At 41.0% G+C, this 15085-nt stretch overlaps 1 protein-coding gene across 1 annotated transcript in view; it reads right to left on the reverse strand.

Moving 5' to 3' along the window:
- megf10 (multiple EGF-like-domains 10) overlaps positions 1 to 15085 on the reverse strand; it is a 29212-nt gene that overhangs the window by 7040 nt on the left and 7087 nt on the right. Inside the window, exons 5-14 of the mRNA XM_053879170.1 lie at positions 14547 to 14639; positions 6374 to 6620; positions 5711 to 5831; positions 5346 to 5482; positions 3711 to 3923; positions 2700 to 2874; positions 1733 to 1853; positions 1499 to 1662; positions 1076 to 1178; positions 773 to 919 (exon numbers count right to left, since the gene is read on the reverse strand). Of these exons, the coding sequence (XP_053735145.1) occupies positions 773 to 919; positions 1076 to 1178; positions 1499 to 1662; positions 1733 to 1853; positions 2700 to 2874; positions 3711 to 3923; positions 5346 to 5482; positions 5711 to 5831; positions 6374 to 6620; positions 14547 to 14639 (1521 nt within the window). The remainder of the gene's footprint in view (positions 1 to 772; positions 920 to 1075; positions 1179 to 1498; positions 1663 to 1732; positions 1854 to 2699; positions 2875 to 3710; positions 3924 to 5345; positions 5483 to 5710; positions 5832 to 6373; positions 6621 to 14546; positions 14640 to 15085) is intronic.

Raw genomic sequence — 15085 nt, forward strand, 5'->3', positions numbered from 1 at the left:
TAAAAAGCGTACATGGAATAGATGTATCAATATCACTGATGCTAATGACCGGAGAGGTACCAGTAGCAGAAGTATCAGTGCGTCACAGTAGTTTTAATTTCCATAAGTAAAACATTACATTATTGGTTGTTTCATGCAGTGTTCCAGTTACCTCGGAGGTGGGATGTTGAAGCTGGGAATGACTTCACAGTTGAGTTAAGTGTGTTCTAGTGATCGAAGTAAAGTAGGAAAACAAGACAGTGACATGCACAACAGCTATTCTTATGTGTGCTATGTCCAGATATAAGCAATGATAAATAAGCGCTAAACAATTTAGCAGAATCACTTTGGCGTATTTCCTCTCGGACAACTTTCTAAATTGCGTACTCTCTGACTTCTCAGACATTCTAACTTGGAAACCCTTCTGTCTATTGGATGACGTAATGGGGGGTTTCTGAGTTCCCAGCACAACTGGCACTCACCTATACTTGCTGCAGCAGCCGTCTACGCATTAGAATATGTTTTGAGAAGAAGGCTGACCATATACAAGAATCCATTTTCATTTCATATTAATGCAATTGAAGCTCTCATGGATCAGAAAAAAAACAAAAAAACTAACTCACCCCCTAGGTCTTGAGTTTGAAGCCTGTGTTTCAACAGTTAAAGCAATAATATTACAATTATTAAAAGTTGGTTTTATATTTGCAGCGTAACATTGGGAACAAATGAAGCCTGACACCCCATTTGAGATATGATGCAAAGCGCCATAAGAGTGTGCTGAGGCGGGTCTTACTTCTCTGGCAAGTGGTCCCACGGAAACCTGGTGCACATTCACACATCCCTTCATCCGGAGAGCAGGAAGCTCCGTTCTTACAGTTACAGGGGAGGGAACAGTTTGGTCCCCACCGCCCCTCTGCGCACACACTGTCACAGTGAATACCTACACACACAAACACATCGACAAAAAGAGAGTGTAAAATAAAGGCAGAATTATAATTTATGTCCAACGTAAATATACAACATTGACCTCACAGTAATGTCGGATGACACAAAGGTATATTATTCATATCTCTCAAGCAATATTCTTCAGCCTCACCAGTCCATCCAGCCAGACATCGACAGTGTCCAGTGGAATGATGACAGCCGTCTGCATGGCTGCAGTCACATCTCTCCCTGCAGGAGAGTCCATAAGTGCCATCCTGTTGAAAACAAATCAAGTCACTAGTCACAAGTGTGAAGACCAATTACAGGAGATATGACATTGATTATCTTTTGAAATAAAAAGCCTCAGCTATTTCATTCAATTACGGCTGGTTGCTAAATCCTCCTCACTATCTACATACTTTTTCTACTCACAGCTAAAATGTCAGCACACATCCTACTAAATGTACACCTTCAATCTTTTATGATCATTTATGATTTACTTAAAGCACAACAGAAAAATCTTCCACCTTACAGTGAGGCACCACAAGGGGTAAATGCCATGAATCATGACCCTAGATTCCTAATTCAAACGCACCTGGCAGTGCAGGTCACACCGTTCCCCCCTCCACCCGGGTGCACAGGTGCAGTGGCCGTCCAGAGCACTGCATGCTCCTCCATTCCCACATGTGCAGGTGAGGTTACATCCCAAACCCCAAGTCCCACTTGGACAGTTGATGGAGCAGTCGACACCATGCCAGCCTGATGAAAGATGTTCCATGTTAAAGGAGCTCACGCAAAATATAGAAAACAATTTGGCCTCTGAGCTCACCTGGTTTACAGAAGCAGGAACCATCCACAGGTGAGCACTGAGCTCCGTTCTTGCAGTTGCAGCTCGACGAGCAGTTGATGCCATGAGATCCCGTGGGACAGACGACAGAACAGTCGGGACCCTGAGAAATACAGCAGGCATCAGCATGAGCAGAGCTAAGAACCAGGAGCACCTGGTGCAATGGCAGACACAATCCTCACATAGTTTTTTTGTCTTCATAATTAGTGACAGTACATATTTTTGGACAGGTAGTCAATGATTTCAGAACCTCGAAAAATCTAAAAAGCTTCATCATTGACTTAATCACAATCAAAAGAATTGGGGAAGCGTGACACACTGACAAAAGCAATACATGTTTATTTTAAAATAAATATTAATGAAGAAATTCAAACATCAATCATGTATGAAAATCTGGCACATTTAAGCAAATGTGCGGTCAATGCGGTCAATGTTTTGTTTAAAATGATTGAGGAATTATCAAATCATATTTTGGAGGTGTCATCATAATCCTTTTACTAAACTTTAAACAATAATAATGTTATTATTTGACAACTCAAAAGCAATTTCTCGTGGCTGGTCTCCAGCTCTTGAAAGCATTACACAAAAATTGAAAATAAATAACTTAGTTGACATCATTGAAATTTGTGCATCAAACTAAGCAATGAATAAGAATCTGAATTAAATTCATCACTCATATTTGTGAACAGTGACACTGAGTTATTGTCTGTGAATAGCTGGAAGCAACTGACCACAACATTTGATGACAGTGTAGTTCAGTAAAAGTGAATCAACAAAACAAACATGTTCCAGGAATTCAGAGCTAAGCCAGGGGCGCTTGCCTGCTAAGTGGTGACAAACCAGTGAGCCCATAAGTATTAAAGCCTGTCCTGTGGAAGTGGGAGGTCTGAAATGAACATGTCATTGAATCTGAGTGGGATTAACATGCAGACACGTTAGCGGGATTTACCATGAAGCCGGGGGCACAGATACACTCTCCTGTCACGCCGTGGCAGTCGGCGCCATTCTGACACTGGCACACCTGCTGACAGGACTCGCCGTAAAACCCAGGGGTGCACGTCTCATTGCAGTAGAGACCAGACCAGCCAGGCCGACATGTGCACTCGCCTGACATGGGGTGACAGCTGGTGACAGGAGAGAAACAACAGCATTATTTACGACTTGTCGTACAAATTGTTTTCATTCAGATTAGCTCCTATTAGGAGTCTAAATAGTGTTTCTCAGTGGGTTGGAGCCATAAACGGAAAATTGGTTCAAGTTTCATCCAGTCTCTGTACGATGGGTGAACCGATAAGAGGTTGTGTTAGACGTGAATTTGCAAAGCCGCAGGTGAACTTTGCTTCAGTTGTGGGTGAGTTTTTGACAGCTGCTCACTAAAACACAACAGTCCCATTGAGAAACAGCAGGGCAGCTGACCTCTCCATAGACACATGTTTGACTCCAGTTGTGAGGCAGCACCACAGACACGCAACTGTTTATGAAAACCTGCTAAGAAACAAGGCGAACATGTAAAAAAATCCATAAAAGCTACAAAACACTTCACATCAAATGCCTTGTATACATTTGGTGTTTGCAACCATGATTAAGTATTAAATCTCAAAAAGAACAACAAAGTGGTGATATGGTTCATGCTGTGGTCAGAAGTTCTTGGGTTCAAAACCTGCTTGAGGCAACTCTGGCTTTGGGGTACCTCAGTGTTTTCTGTGTATGGGCTTGTGTATGGAGTGTGGTTGTTCATGTGTGGACTCCTTCAGGCACTCTCGTTTCCTCCCACAGTCCAAAAACATAAAGACATACAGTGTGTATGATTTGCCCTGTCTATATGTAGTGGAGGAACTGGGCCTACCAGCGGAATAATTGCTGCAGTACGAGCTAGAATAGACACTTTGAGATGTAATGCTACAATGGGATTATGATATATCCACTCACATGAATTGGTGACACCAACAAAAAATCCTACCTGCGGGTATTGCTGGCATAGCAAGGGCACTTCCTATCACAGCGGAGGCCGTAGTGTCCTTCAGGACAAAGTCGGACATTGCAGGTTTCTCCTGTGTATCCTGGCTCGCAAAGACACATTCCGTTGCTATGGTAACATTTGCCGTTGTTCTTACAGCGACATGTCTTTGCACAGCCGGCACCGTAAGTACCCACGGGGCACTCGTCTTGGCATCTACACACAGATATGTAGAACGATTAGGAAGAAACAAAGACCACTTTTCCAACTCTTTGTTCCCATGTCAAAAGCTGTGCCTTGGGAGACTGCAGGAGAGGATGATTGTGTTTACAGACTCCCATCCATCTGTGTCATTATATGAGGACAATTTCATCATTGGGTTCTTAGAAATAGAAGTGAAACATTTCAAAACTTCAACATAAAAATCACATTGAAAACCTGTGTATGTCACATACATATATTGTTATTAGGAAAATTACTATGCTAGTAATTATTACTATATTATTTAACAAATATGACAAAGAAACATCGAGATGAATGTTGAATATCTAGGGTCAGAACTATGTGATGATATATTTTCCAGACAAAAATCAAGAAATATGAATGGAAATCATAAAAAAAATCAGTTTTACCTTAATGATTTAACTGAAAACATTTTAAAACTGAAAACTAGGTTACATGAGACAACAAAAGTGACTCATTTCAAGAGTTATGTCATGACCTAGTCGTGCGTGTCCAATTAAAAGGTTTCAGCATGTGGCCGGATCCAACTCACCAGGTGATGGTGCTGGAAATATTAGTAACGACAGTAGCAGTGCTCTGAGTTGCTAGCCAATCGAAAGCAGCTGTGACCAGTGAATCATGACCCACAAGAAAATATGAGTCAGTTAACGAAGCAAACAGGTTGAGGGACATCAACTCGGGGGATCTGAATCATCTGCACCATGATCGCAACAAACTGTGAATGTATTGGATCAGTTCAAGAGCCTTTCCAGAGAATGTAGAGGATTTAAACAGTCACATCTTATAGCATCAGGTCTTGTTCCTTTTGGCTCAAGGCTCTTTCCAGAGTTTCCGTTAAAGTGTTCCAGTGGGTTTGGGCGCGGTGTGGTCGGCCTATACCCAAGCAGTGATGTTTCAGCTCCACTCAAGCCCTTATTTACTCATAAAAGAGCACTTGGAAGGTCTATTCCTGTCTTCTGGCCGACTCGACTAAGTATATGGTGCGTGTTTTCTGATACTGCTAATTATACGGACGTAAAGCCCCATGTGGACGCGCTGTGAAAACACCGACTGGGCTTTCTGTTTTCTTTGAGCAGGGCCGTTGACTGGCTCAACAGCTACTGATAATCATGTTGGACTTAGGTCTCGTCTTTACTGGAAACACATTTCAAGCTAAATAAGTTAAATCATGAACCTGCCCTTGTGTGGTTTTGCATGAGTAGTTACCGTATTTCATTGCATTAAGCAATATGTCAAGGACTGACCTCTGAGCCTCCTATTTTGTAACATGATAAATAACTTTGTATTTTGTACTGATGCGCTGTCATAGTTAGAGTGAAGCCCTATAAATGAACCCTGACTCAGCGTATTTAAATGGAGATATGAACTTTTTACAAAGAGTTCATTGGCTCTTACCGCTCCCCAGTGTATCCCGGGCTGCAGTGACACTGTCCAGTCGACGACACGCAGAAGCCGTTATTATGACACTGACATTCCTGAGAGCAGTTTGGCCCAAATCTTCCCTCTGGACAAGGTTGCCCACATACAGTACCCTGGATACACACAACATCAAACAATTAGAAATAAGACTGCGAGCTGTAAATCATTAGGATTTTTTGGTTTGATGATTCAATTGTTAAAACAAACACATCTGCAAATATATTTTATAGTTGAATCTCGATAGTAGAGTTCTCTTACAGCAGTTTTTACAGCAGCATGCAGAACATACTCTGACCAGCCGTTATTTCAGTAGCGATGTGTGTTTAAGTGAGTGCACATACCATCCATCCAGAAGGACAGGAACATTCTCCCGTAACGTGATGGCACACTCCTCCATTCTGACACGGACACCTCTCTTCGCACTGCGGTCCATGTTTCCCAGGAGGACACAGATCCTCACAGCTAGAGATGAAACATAAAAACATTTTTAGCAACATTAGTTTCAAACCACATTATGTTTGAAACTACTATTTTTTGTGAATTTGACCGTACTAAAGTCAATGATAAAATTGCACATGCCAATGCAGAGATTTTAGCCAGCACTGACAGTCAAAAACTGAAGATGCTACACAAAAATACGGAATGAGAATTTTTGGAAAATTAGTGTTAATTTACATCATCTTCTTACCTTTATTTACTTCTTATTTTGCAGTGTTTTCAAAAAAACGTCATACTGAGGTAGAAATCCAGATGGACTCTCTGTTTTGTTTTGGCAAACAGGTCGGAGCCAGAATTGTGTTCAAAGTAATTGAAGGCTTCCAAGTTCAGCCTGACCTGCTTATTTCAGCACCGTGGCAAAACCAGAAAACAAGAAAACCCAACCCCAAAACAAAACCCACTTGCTGACTAAATAAGGATGAATTATTTCAAATTGTGCTTAACAAGACAATAAAAACTTTTCTTTTGATTCTTTGTCATGATCTGTCTTTTTCTCACACACTTACAAAGCTCCAGTGTATCCTGGCGGGCACTTGCATTCCCCGGTCACATGGTGACAAGCAGCCCCGTTCTGGCATTGGCATTTCTGCTGGCACCCATTACCGTAGGTGCCTACTTCACACTGGGCCTCACAGCGCCATCCCCGGTACCCAGGCGTACAGATACAGGCTCCGGTGATGGGGTTGCACAGGGCTCCGTTCTGGCACTGACATCTATTGCTGCAGTGAGGACCCCAGTGTTGACTGTCACATGCTGGAGAGACAGATTTCAAAAACAATGTTCACGGTGTCAACTCATTTCGTTACAGTTATATTCCATAAGAGGGTAAACCAGTTGAACTTTTTCAGCAACTTGTTTTTTTTTTGTCAACTGCACTACATACAGGTAAATTCAATTCAAACACCTGCTAAAGACATGTCAAGTTTGCTTTGTGACAGTCACCTTAACAGACACATAACAGAGACAAATGCCCTTCAAAGGAACAAAAATAGAAGCTAACTTAAAGAAAAGGAAAAGTTTCTGACGTATGGAAAAACAGCTGACAACCACAGGAAATAACCACTACTACAATAAAATTATATATATATAAGTTTAGGTAACTAGTGGGATGAGATGGAAGCATATCAGCCGCACAATCAAAGATGAAAATTGTCACAAGGGAAAATGGATGCCGGGCAGTTTAACCCCAGGCTACATGACATCCTTGTATTGCTTAATGATTTCTACAATGGTGCAAATGAGAAAAACAACTGTGACCTCCAGACTGACAACATACACATTATGGACAGCTCATTGATCCATTGATTTTTTTTTCTGAAGGCTAATTTGTGGCAGTAGTTTAGAAAGACAGACGGAAAACCGTCAGTCATTTAGACAATTGTCCTTTAGGGTGTGACGCAAGACCAGGCACTGAAAAACTACAGTCAACTCCAATAATATCTGCTAAACATCTGAGGCTATAGTCAACCAAAGCATAATTAAAACAACACCATTTGAAAGACAGCTTACAACTCATCTAAACCTGGATATAACAAGATGCCATTCAAGCATAGGAGAAGCAAATTGGTTGACGCATTTAATAAAGCACCAATAATGGTTTCTAAAAGGTGTGCAGCGCTATCATGATTTAAAAATGATTATGTTCATCAGTCATTGTTGACGTCACCAGAAACACAGTAGACTCCCCCGGAGTGACATGGAAAACACTAGACTATATATTTGGTTGATTTGGTCGCTGAAGTCATCAGCCATTGACCTACACCCACCTCATTAACCCCTGACTGCTGCGCACAGCCACAATTAGACCACAGCATAGGCCTGGCCATCCCATCATCATCCACACGATGGTTGCTCAATCAAGTCAAGGTAATGTGAAAACGAGAAGACCGCGTGTTTATTCTAGAGTTCTTTCATCCTATTAGGGAACACGTCATGAGGTTGCTGCTGGGGCTACGAGAGGGGGCTCACACGGACTGCCAGCCCTGTTATTACCAGGCTCACCATCCTGGGAGGCTATATTGGGCTCACTAAATCAAACCTCTTGTTGTTTGGCTAACTTCAGGTCCAATGACTAAAGCAGCAGCAATGCACTGAATATATTAGCGTCATTCAGTGTACATTCTGTAATGTTAGCTTCATCTTTTGAACTCTTCTCCTTTTCCCCTCATTCATCACAAGATTATAGCAGTATGTTCTGAGTGAGGAAAACACAAAGCTTCCTCTGTTATGAGTTTTCCTGTAGGCTGTCAGTGACCTGTGCAGCCTACAGTTTCACTAACTACTGTGTCTTTGCATGATGAAGTTAATTTACCATAGCACTAAATGTCACAAAATGGTCACATAAAGAGATTTAAAAAAGGGACTCTGCACTCACTTCGTCTAGAGAGAAATAATATTTTGCTTTTGATAAAATGTTATATTAGTTTTTTTAATTTTACAACAGCGTTCATACTTGTTCTACCTGTTTCCTGAAAATGCTCAACATGTCAGTCACCTTCAGTTACTCGTGTTTTAGAGTTTAGTTACAAGTGTTTCTTTAGTATCGATACCACTTAAGTTATTAATGTTTGCTTCTTATCAAAGTACAATACAACATCAGTTAGTACAAGAAGCCAGTAATGACATCAAGTTCCTCAAGTTCTGGTGAAAAGGGTACCACCCTCATCCAAGTTATGGGCTGTATTGTTCCCCAGGGGGAGGAGTTCAAGTATCTTGAGACCTTGCTCACAAGTGAGACTATGATGCCTGACTCTTGGTTGGCTTTGAAACAGCTCACTATTCTACCTGAAAATATGGAGGCAATTTCAGGGGAGAAGGAAGTCTGGGATTCTTTGCTCTAGCAGCTGACCCAGACGGTGGTAAATGGATGGATAAAAGGATGGATGGAAGAGTATTCTAGTGACAACGAAGGCGTAGTAATATTTATGTGTAGGTGCTCCCTTTGATTCCCAGCTTGTAGTATAGTACACACAAGTGACAAGTTTCAGTTTTCAGGTTAAGGTGAAGTTTCTCCATGATGCTTTAGATCTCCCATGTCATTAATAGCTCTACTTAACTGCCTCTCCTGAAGGAGATCGAACGTCTCTCTCGCTCACAAACACAGATTGGGGTGTGTGCATGCAATGCATGCTAATGAACTCCACCAGTCGCCTGTTCTCAAGCTGTTCAAGTGATTAAGCTTCTTTCATTGCCTCTGTATTAACCAGCTTCAAACTGCACTGATAAAAAAGTGCATGCTTCCCTTTCCCTCGGGCAGTCTGGCCATGTGTGACAAACAGCAGCAAAGCGCAGACAAAGAGGAAGAGGAGGAGATTAGAGGTACAAAGACGGACATGTAAAATCCTCCTTCATTCAAGTCTGCAGTCCTGCTACCTTTGTCAAATCTGACCTACATTGACGAGAGGCCAAACTCCAGGAAACAGGGAGTCTGTCTGAGAACACGCTGTGCTATTTACATGCCCTACAAAGGTCCACCACCGGAGCAGTCACGTTTAGGAAGCGGGTGCCAATATCATGTCTGTGAAGTGAGCATGAACTTGGGATGAGCAATATCAACAGACGAACCTTTCTACCGCCTTTCTAGCTCATTAAACAATGCTCCAGCAGGTGCTTGCATCACCTCACCAGCTGAAATGATTTCCACTTAATTTAGCTCAAATTAGGATGTGCAACGTTTCAACTGTGAGCAGTATCATTTGTGTTCTCCCGTTTGTGGTCATCTGATGACGTAAAATTCAGACTGAAAAGATGCACTCGCTAGGAAAACAAGAAAAAGGATAAATAAGCAAAGGGGCAACTTATCTCTTGTGAAAGGAGGCAGTACTTTTAGTGCATGTATCATCACCAGCAATGCCAGTGACTTGTTGCTTAACTGTAACTACGTAACGTACACCACTTTTTTCAGTACCAACAACCAATCTCACACATTATAATTTTCCAATTAAGTCGTACTTTTAGCATGACTGTCCTCATGTAGCCATGGAGGAAAGAAAGTGATCCGTATTTTGAGTTGTTGTCTGTGACAGGTGACACTATTATGGTACAGTTCCGTAAGTAAAGCTTCCAAAAGACTCCCTTAAAACAGGTAGCACGAAACTATGGCAAGACTGATGGTGGCATGAATCCATGTAGAAAAAAACTCAACTCTCTGTCTTCACTTTCCACAACGGGAGAGAGCTATTGGCATGGGCAGCATCGGCCAACAAAAGAAAAAAAACAGCTGGAGACAGTCATTTGAGCGGCCAGTTGTTGAGACTTGGCTCTCTTCTGAGCCTCCACACTGGGAGGAGATTGGGACTGAGATGTTTTTCCATCTATTTAGTGATTAGCCAGTCTGCAAGGCATGGTGTGCTCATGGGAACAGCAACCTGCTTTCACTGAGATGTGGATGATTCCGGGTGAGAAAAACCATCTGTAGCAATCCCTAATTTCACGTCACTATGACTACGATATAACTGCGAATCACATCTAATTGCTGGTTCATGAAGAAAAAATCGAAAAAATCTCACAAATAAAAGTGAATGATAACATCCAGAACATAATTTATAGTTATATATTTTGCTTTCATTATATATATATATGGACATGTACATACATGAGTGAGGTCCATGCTAAGCATCTTGAGTGGTTGTCATGAGAAGTAAATCACAAGCTACTTTGCCCTAGGTCATTTCCTTACAATTTTCTTCCATTATTCCTGCTTCCCAGAGAAGACAGCCACCCCCCATTTCCTGTTCTTGGCCTCTAAATTGATCCTCAGACATATTGTTGGGGTCTACTGACCTGTAAAATAGACTGAATACATCTGAGGGTCTTCAGGAAATTAAAACATGTTACTAAAGAGGTCATAACAATGAATGAAACATGACTTGCTGACCCAAAACAACTCATCCAGCTTGTTTTTCAAAGAAATATATTTCCTTAGATGGAAAATAAACAGCATGATATTTCTTTTCCCAGAAGTAAAATATGGATAAAATACACCGTAAAATTTACAAGATAGAGACACGTTTCTCATGCCGGCTGAGTACTCCCACACATCTCTCATAAGAACAGCAGCTGTCAGTTTTCATCTCCGTTGGCTTCTTGAACTTTGTGGACTGGCATAACAAGTATTTAACACTCATGTGGTTGATGGTACTGTAGATGGGTTAGGAGGAAAATTAATGTTTACTTCAAGTAGAGGGGTGTCGGTATCTTTGGGTCTTATGTGCAAGTAATATGGTAAAAGGGTGAAAGATCTATGGGAAAATTGGAGTAGTCAGGATTCATAAAGGTCAACTCCAACACCAATGAACGGCAAAAAACAAATCACTGATGCCTTTCAGCTCCTCAAATGGGTGGATGGCGTGTCCTAAACAAACAGAGTGAGGAGTGTCATTATCTGCCAGGATACTGTTACTAGAAAGACTACAAGTTCATCTTTGGCCTTAGAACATCCAAGGATGTACAAGTTATTTGGGAGAGGGACATCATGAAAATGCCTGAGCAAACTAAAACCTACCCAGTGGTGAAGAAAAAAAGTTACTGTCAATGGTCTTAGAATGTTTAGCAGCTCAGTGGCATCTTCCGTGCTGAGACCAATCATGTTTATTAAAATGTGGCTCAGACTAAAAGTGACCTTGAAGAACTCTTTACTGTTTCGTTAATCTGAACATAAATTGTGGTGAGTCAAATCAAATGTGCTTTCCTGTTGGGTCGCTAGTTTTCTTTGATGTCACCTTACTTCCATAATAATTACATCGGATATGGTGAGAACAATTAAATAACTCGGATAACAAGACATCACTTTCCTTTTGCAGTTTGTGGTTCAACAACAAGTGGGTTTAGGGTGGGCTGGAAGTGGGCTGTTGGTGGGCTGACTGTGAGCTAGAGGTATATCTCTAACTCTAACTTATAGATAATAATTGTTAGTCATTATTTTTTTCAGATGTTCATTTGAGGATGTCAATGCCCAAAAGTTGTACAACTGCAACCCAGCAACAGAAACCCTTCAACCGGCTGCTTCAAGTATCGCATTGTCAAGTTGCCCATTCTTTCATTAACTGCATACTGAGAGAAATTCATTTTTAGGGATGACTTTTAAACTTGATAGCAGGCAGAAAGGCCAAGCCGAGTGGAGCCCCAGATCCTTGACGCAACAATAAGCCCCTTTATTTCCAGCTGAAAGTAAAGACAGCGGGGGAACACCCTGCTGCCGCTTCATGCATGTCATCTTGTTTCGCCCTGTAGACCTACAAACTCAGAGTCTGGGTCTCACACAAAAATACCATTTCTTAGCTCATAGTGATGTACGAACAATAAATATATCTATATTTTTCTTGCAAAAAGTGGGGTCACCTCTTACTTGAGTGACAGGTACTGACGTTTAAGATTCAGCACTCAATGTGATCGGATTTCTCTGGCATGGCAAACCTTTCATTCTCTGTCCAATCCAGCCTTAAATCAAGCTCACTCGTGCAGCAGACATCCAACAGTTTTCTGTTGATCAGTTTCCTCAATTAATAAATGAAGTCTGTGTCTGCGCCACTGACCATCTGCTCGTTTTTCTGTGTAATTAGCTTCAGCAGAGCAATTAGGAAGATAGTGGTCGTCTGTGGCACCATGACCATCTATTATATGTATTACACACTCTAATGAGGACTAACAGAGCAGTGTTGCTGGACGATTCAGGTAGTTCATTCATCTTCATGTTGCTGCTATAAGCCGCCTTTGTTTACACAGAAACACAACTTAATTTGAATGTATATTCTATTTCTCTCTTGTAATCTTGAATATTTTAAACTGTATTGTTTCTCTATTCTATCAGAATGTAGATAGACCTCTGGTCCTCTTCTGCACCCCACCCAAGTCTTTTGTGATCAACTTTTGTGAGTGTGCAAACCTGCCGTATTAGGTTCTCTCCATGCAAGTTTTTCTTTTGAGGAAAGAGAACAGTGATCGCCAGTCTTTCCACAAGTTATAAGCAAACGGTGTGTTTGACATGTGATTCAAGCCTGTCATACCGTTTGTTCCCCTTGGCCGGTCATAAGTTACTTATTAAATTATTTTGTTTTTGATGTTGTTACAATTGGGATGTCCCGATACAATATTATCACAGACCGAGTATGAGTGCTTGCCGATACGAGTACTTAATAATACCATATCATCAATTTTTTTTTGTAGTTACCCGAACAAACATGACATCACTGCCGCAGATTTCACTTTGAATATTTCAAGTTTAGCCTGAGCAATCTACGCCTATGCTGATATATAAAATGTAAAATACTTGTACTGCATAATGGTTTACTATACAGAGTTCCCTCATTTATTGTTTACGTCCCGGGACCACACGCGATAACTAGAGTTTCTGTCACTACTAACATCAACAACTAATGTAACTACTCATGTCATCGGACGGAAATGTTATTGGGATCATTTCAAGGTTGCGTTGAAACATTTTTTTTGTAATGTAATGATAAAATGAATATAATAAATAGGTTCCAATGAGAACCAAGACAATCTCAGTGGCTGGCTGAGTGGAACGTATAAGTCAAATAAGTTATTGTATAAACAGGCTCGAAGGGAAGTTTAAAGGGACAATAGTGAGTGTTGGAGAACTGGTCATAGGACAGTGGAACATGTCTAAAGTTCTTTTAATGTCCAAGGAAAATAAGACAAAGTGACAGTATTGATCCAAATGTCACTGAATACATTTTCTGAAAGGTTTTGAGTTGATAGTCAGAGGAGACTTTAGATCAAAGCTACATACACGACGAGACAATTGTTTTGTTTTGGACAAATCACATCCAATTACAAACAAATGAAGCAACTCTGACCCTTCAGTAATTACATCCAAGCCTTTTCATACATGTCAGCACTGGCAGCTGCTTGACGATGGACACAGTGATCGTCGTTCATCATAATGTCTGAACAAAGGCCTGAACCAGACACAACACACGCTGCTTTGCAGCGTAATCCAATTGAAATAATTGCAGTACATAATGGAAATCGAGTTTGAGATATTTTTCCCCTTGGCTGTTTTCACAGTTCTGTTTCTGCATTGAAAGTACATCGCATATCTCCAGCACTGTGTCTCTGGGATTTCCCAATTTGATCAACGATGCCGCAGCTAAATATCTCAGATTTAAAATGGTTATTCTCTGGTGACTGTCTGGTGTATCAAAACCCCAGGCATATACAGCTGATGATTTCAATGTGTACAATATAAAAGGGGCTCCCAATCCACTTAAACCAAGTCATATAATGGACGACAACATCTGAAGGTCTTTTGTAACAGGCAGCATCAAGCATAATGAAATAAAGTACAGACTAAGAACATATATTATGGACAACGCCACTTCATATTTGCCATCATATTTTTTCTTAAGCACCTTGAACTATCAATTTCTCATGCAGTTTCCTTAAACCATTTTCTTAAACATGAACTTAAGTCTCACAATGAGGGCCCTGTTCAAGCTACAGTACAGTTGTGCAGTTCACACAGCAAGGGTCTCTATCAGGATATGCAGAGCCATGAGAATAAACCTTGGTGTGTGTGTAAGCGTACATTTCCACTGCCACTGTCAGTAATGCGATCTGCTTCCTCGAGAGAGTTCAGAGGATCTTCACAGAAAAAACAGAATCATACAAACAAAGACGCGGCTGCTCACAGACAGCAACAGCTGGACTGGGACTTACCACTGGAGCAGTTGGAGCCCCCCCATCCTGGCTCACACTGGCAGGTGTTGGGGGCCATGCAGCGGCCATGTACACAGTTTTCAGCACAGTGAGCTGGTTATAAAAGAATACAGACATGAGGTGGTCAGACTCAGACATCTGAAGGAAATTTACAGGCAAATTTATAAACAGTGTGTGGTGCAAATGAAAAATAATACTTCCAATGCTTTTTATGTGACTCCAAAAAATATCCCATAATGTTCATTGCTCAACTCTGTATTACTAGTATTTCCATAACCGTACAAAGTGGACAAATATGTAGATTATACTTATCTTAAAAATCATGTTGAACAAATTATAAAATTACAGATTTTTGTTGGTGCTGTTCCAACATCATCCAGATTATCCAGAGGCCGACAAGATAGTAGAACCTAAGAGTATATTTATATTGCAGATGTCAATGCAGCTGGTCAACTGATGTCCATCATGATAGCCATGGACACATTTTATAATCTTTCCCCCATTTGATGTTATTTGTGATCAAAATTGAGCAATTAGAT

Source organism: Synchiropus splendidus, chromosome 1, assembly GCF_027744825.2.
Source record: "Synchiropus splendidus isolate RoL2022-P1 chromosome 1, RoL_Sspl_1.0, whole genome shotgun sequence".
Classification (NCBI taxonomy): Eukaryota; Metazoa; Chordata; class Actinopteri; order Syngnathiformes; family Callionymidae; genus Synchiropus; species Synchiropus splendidus.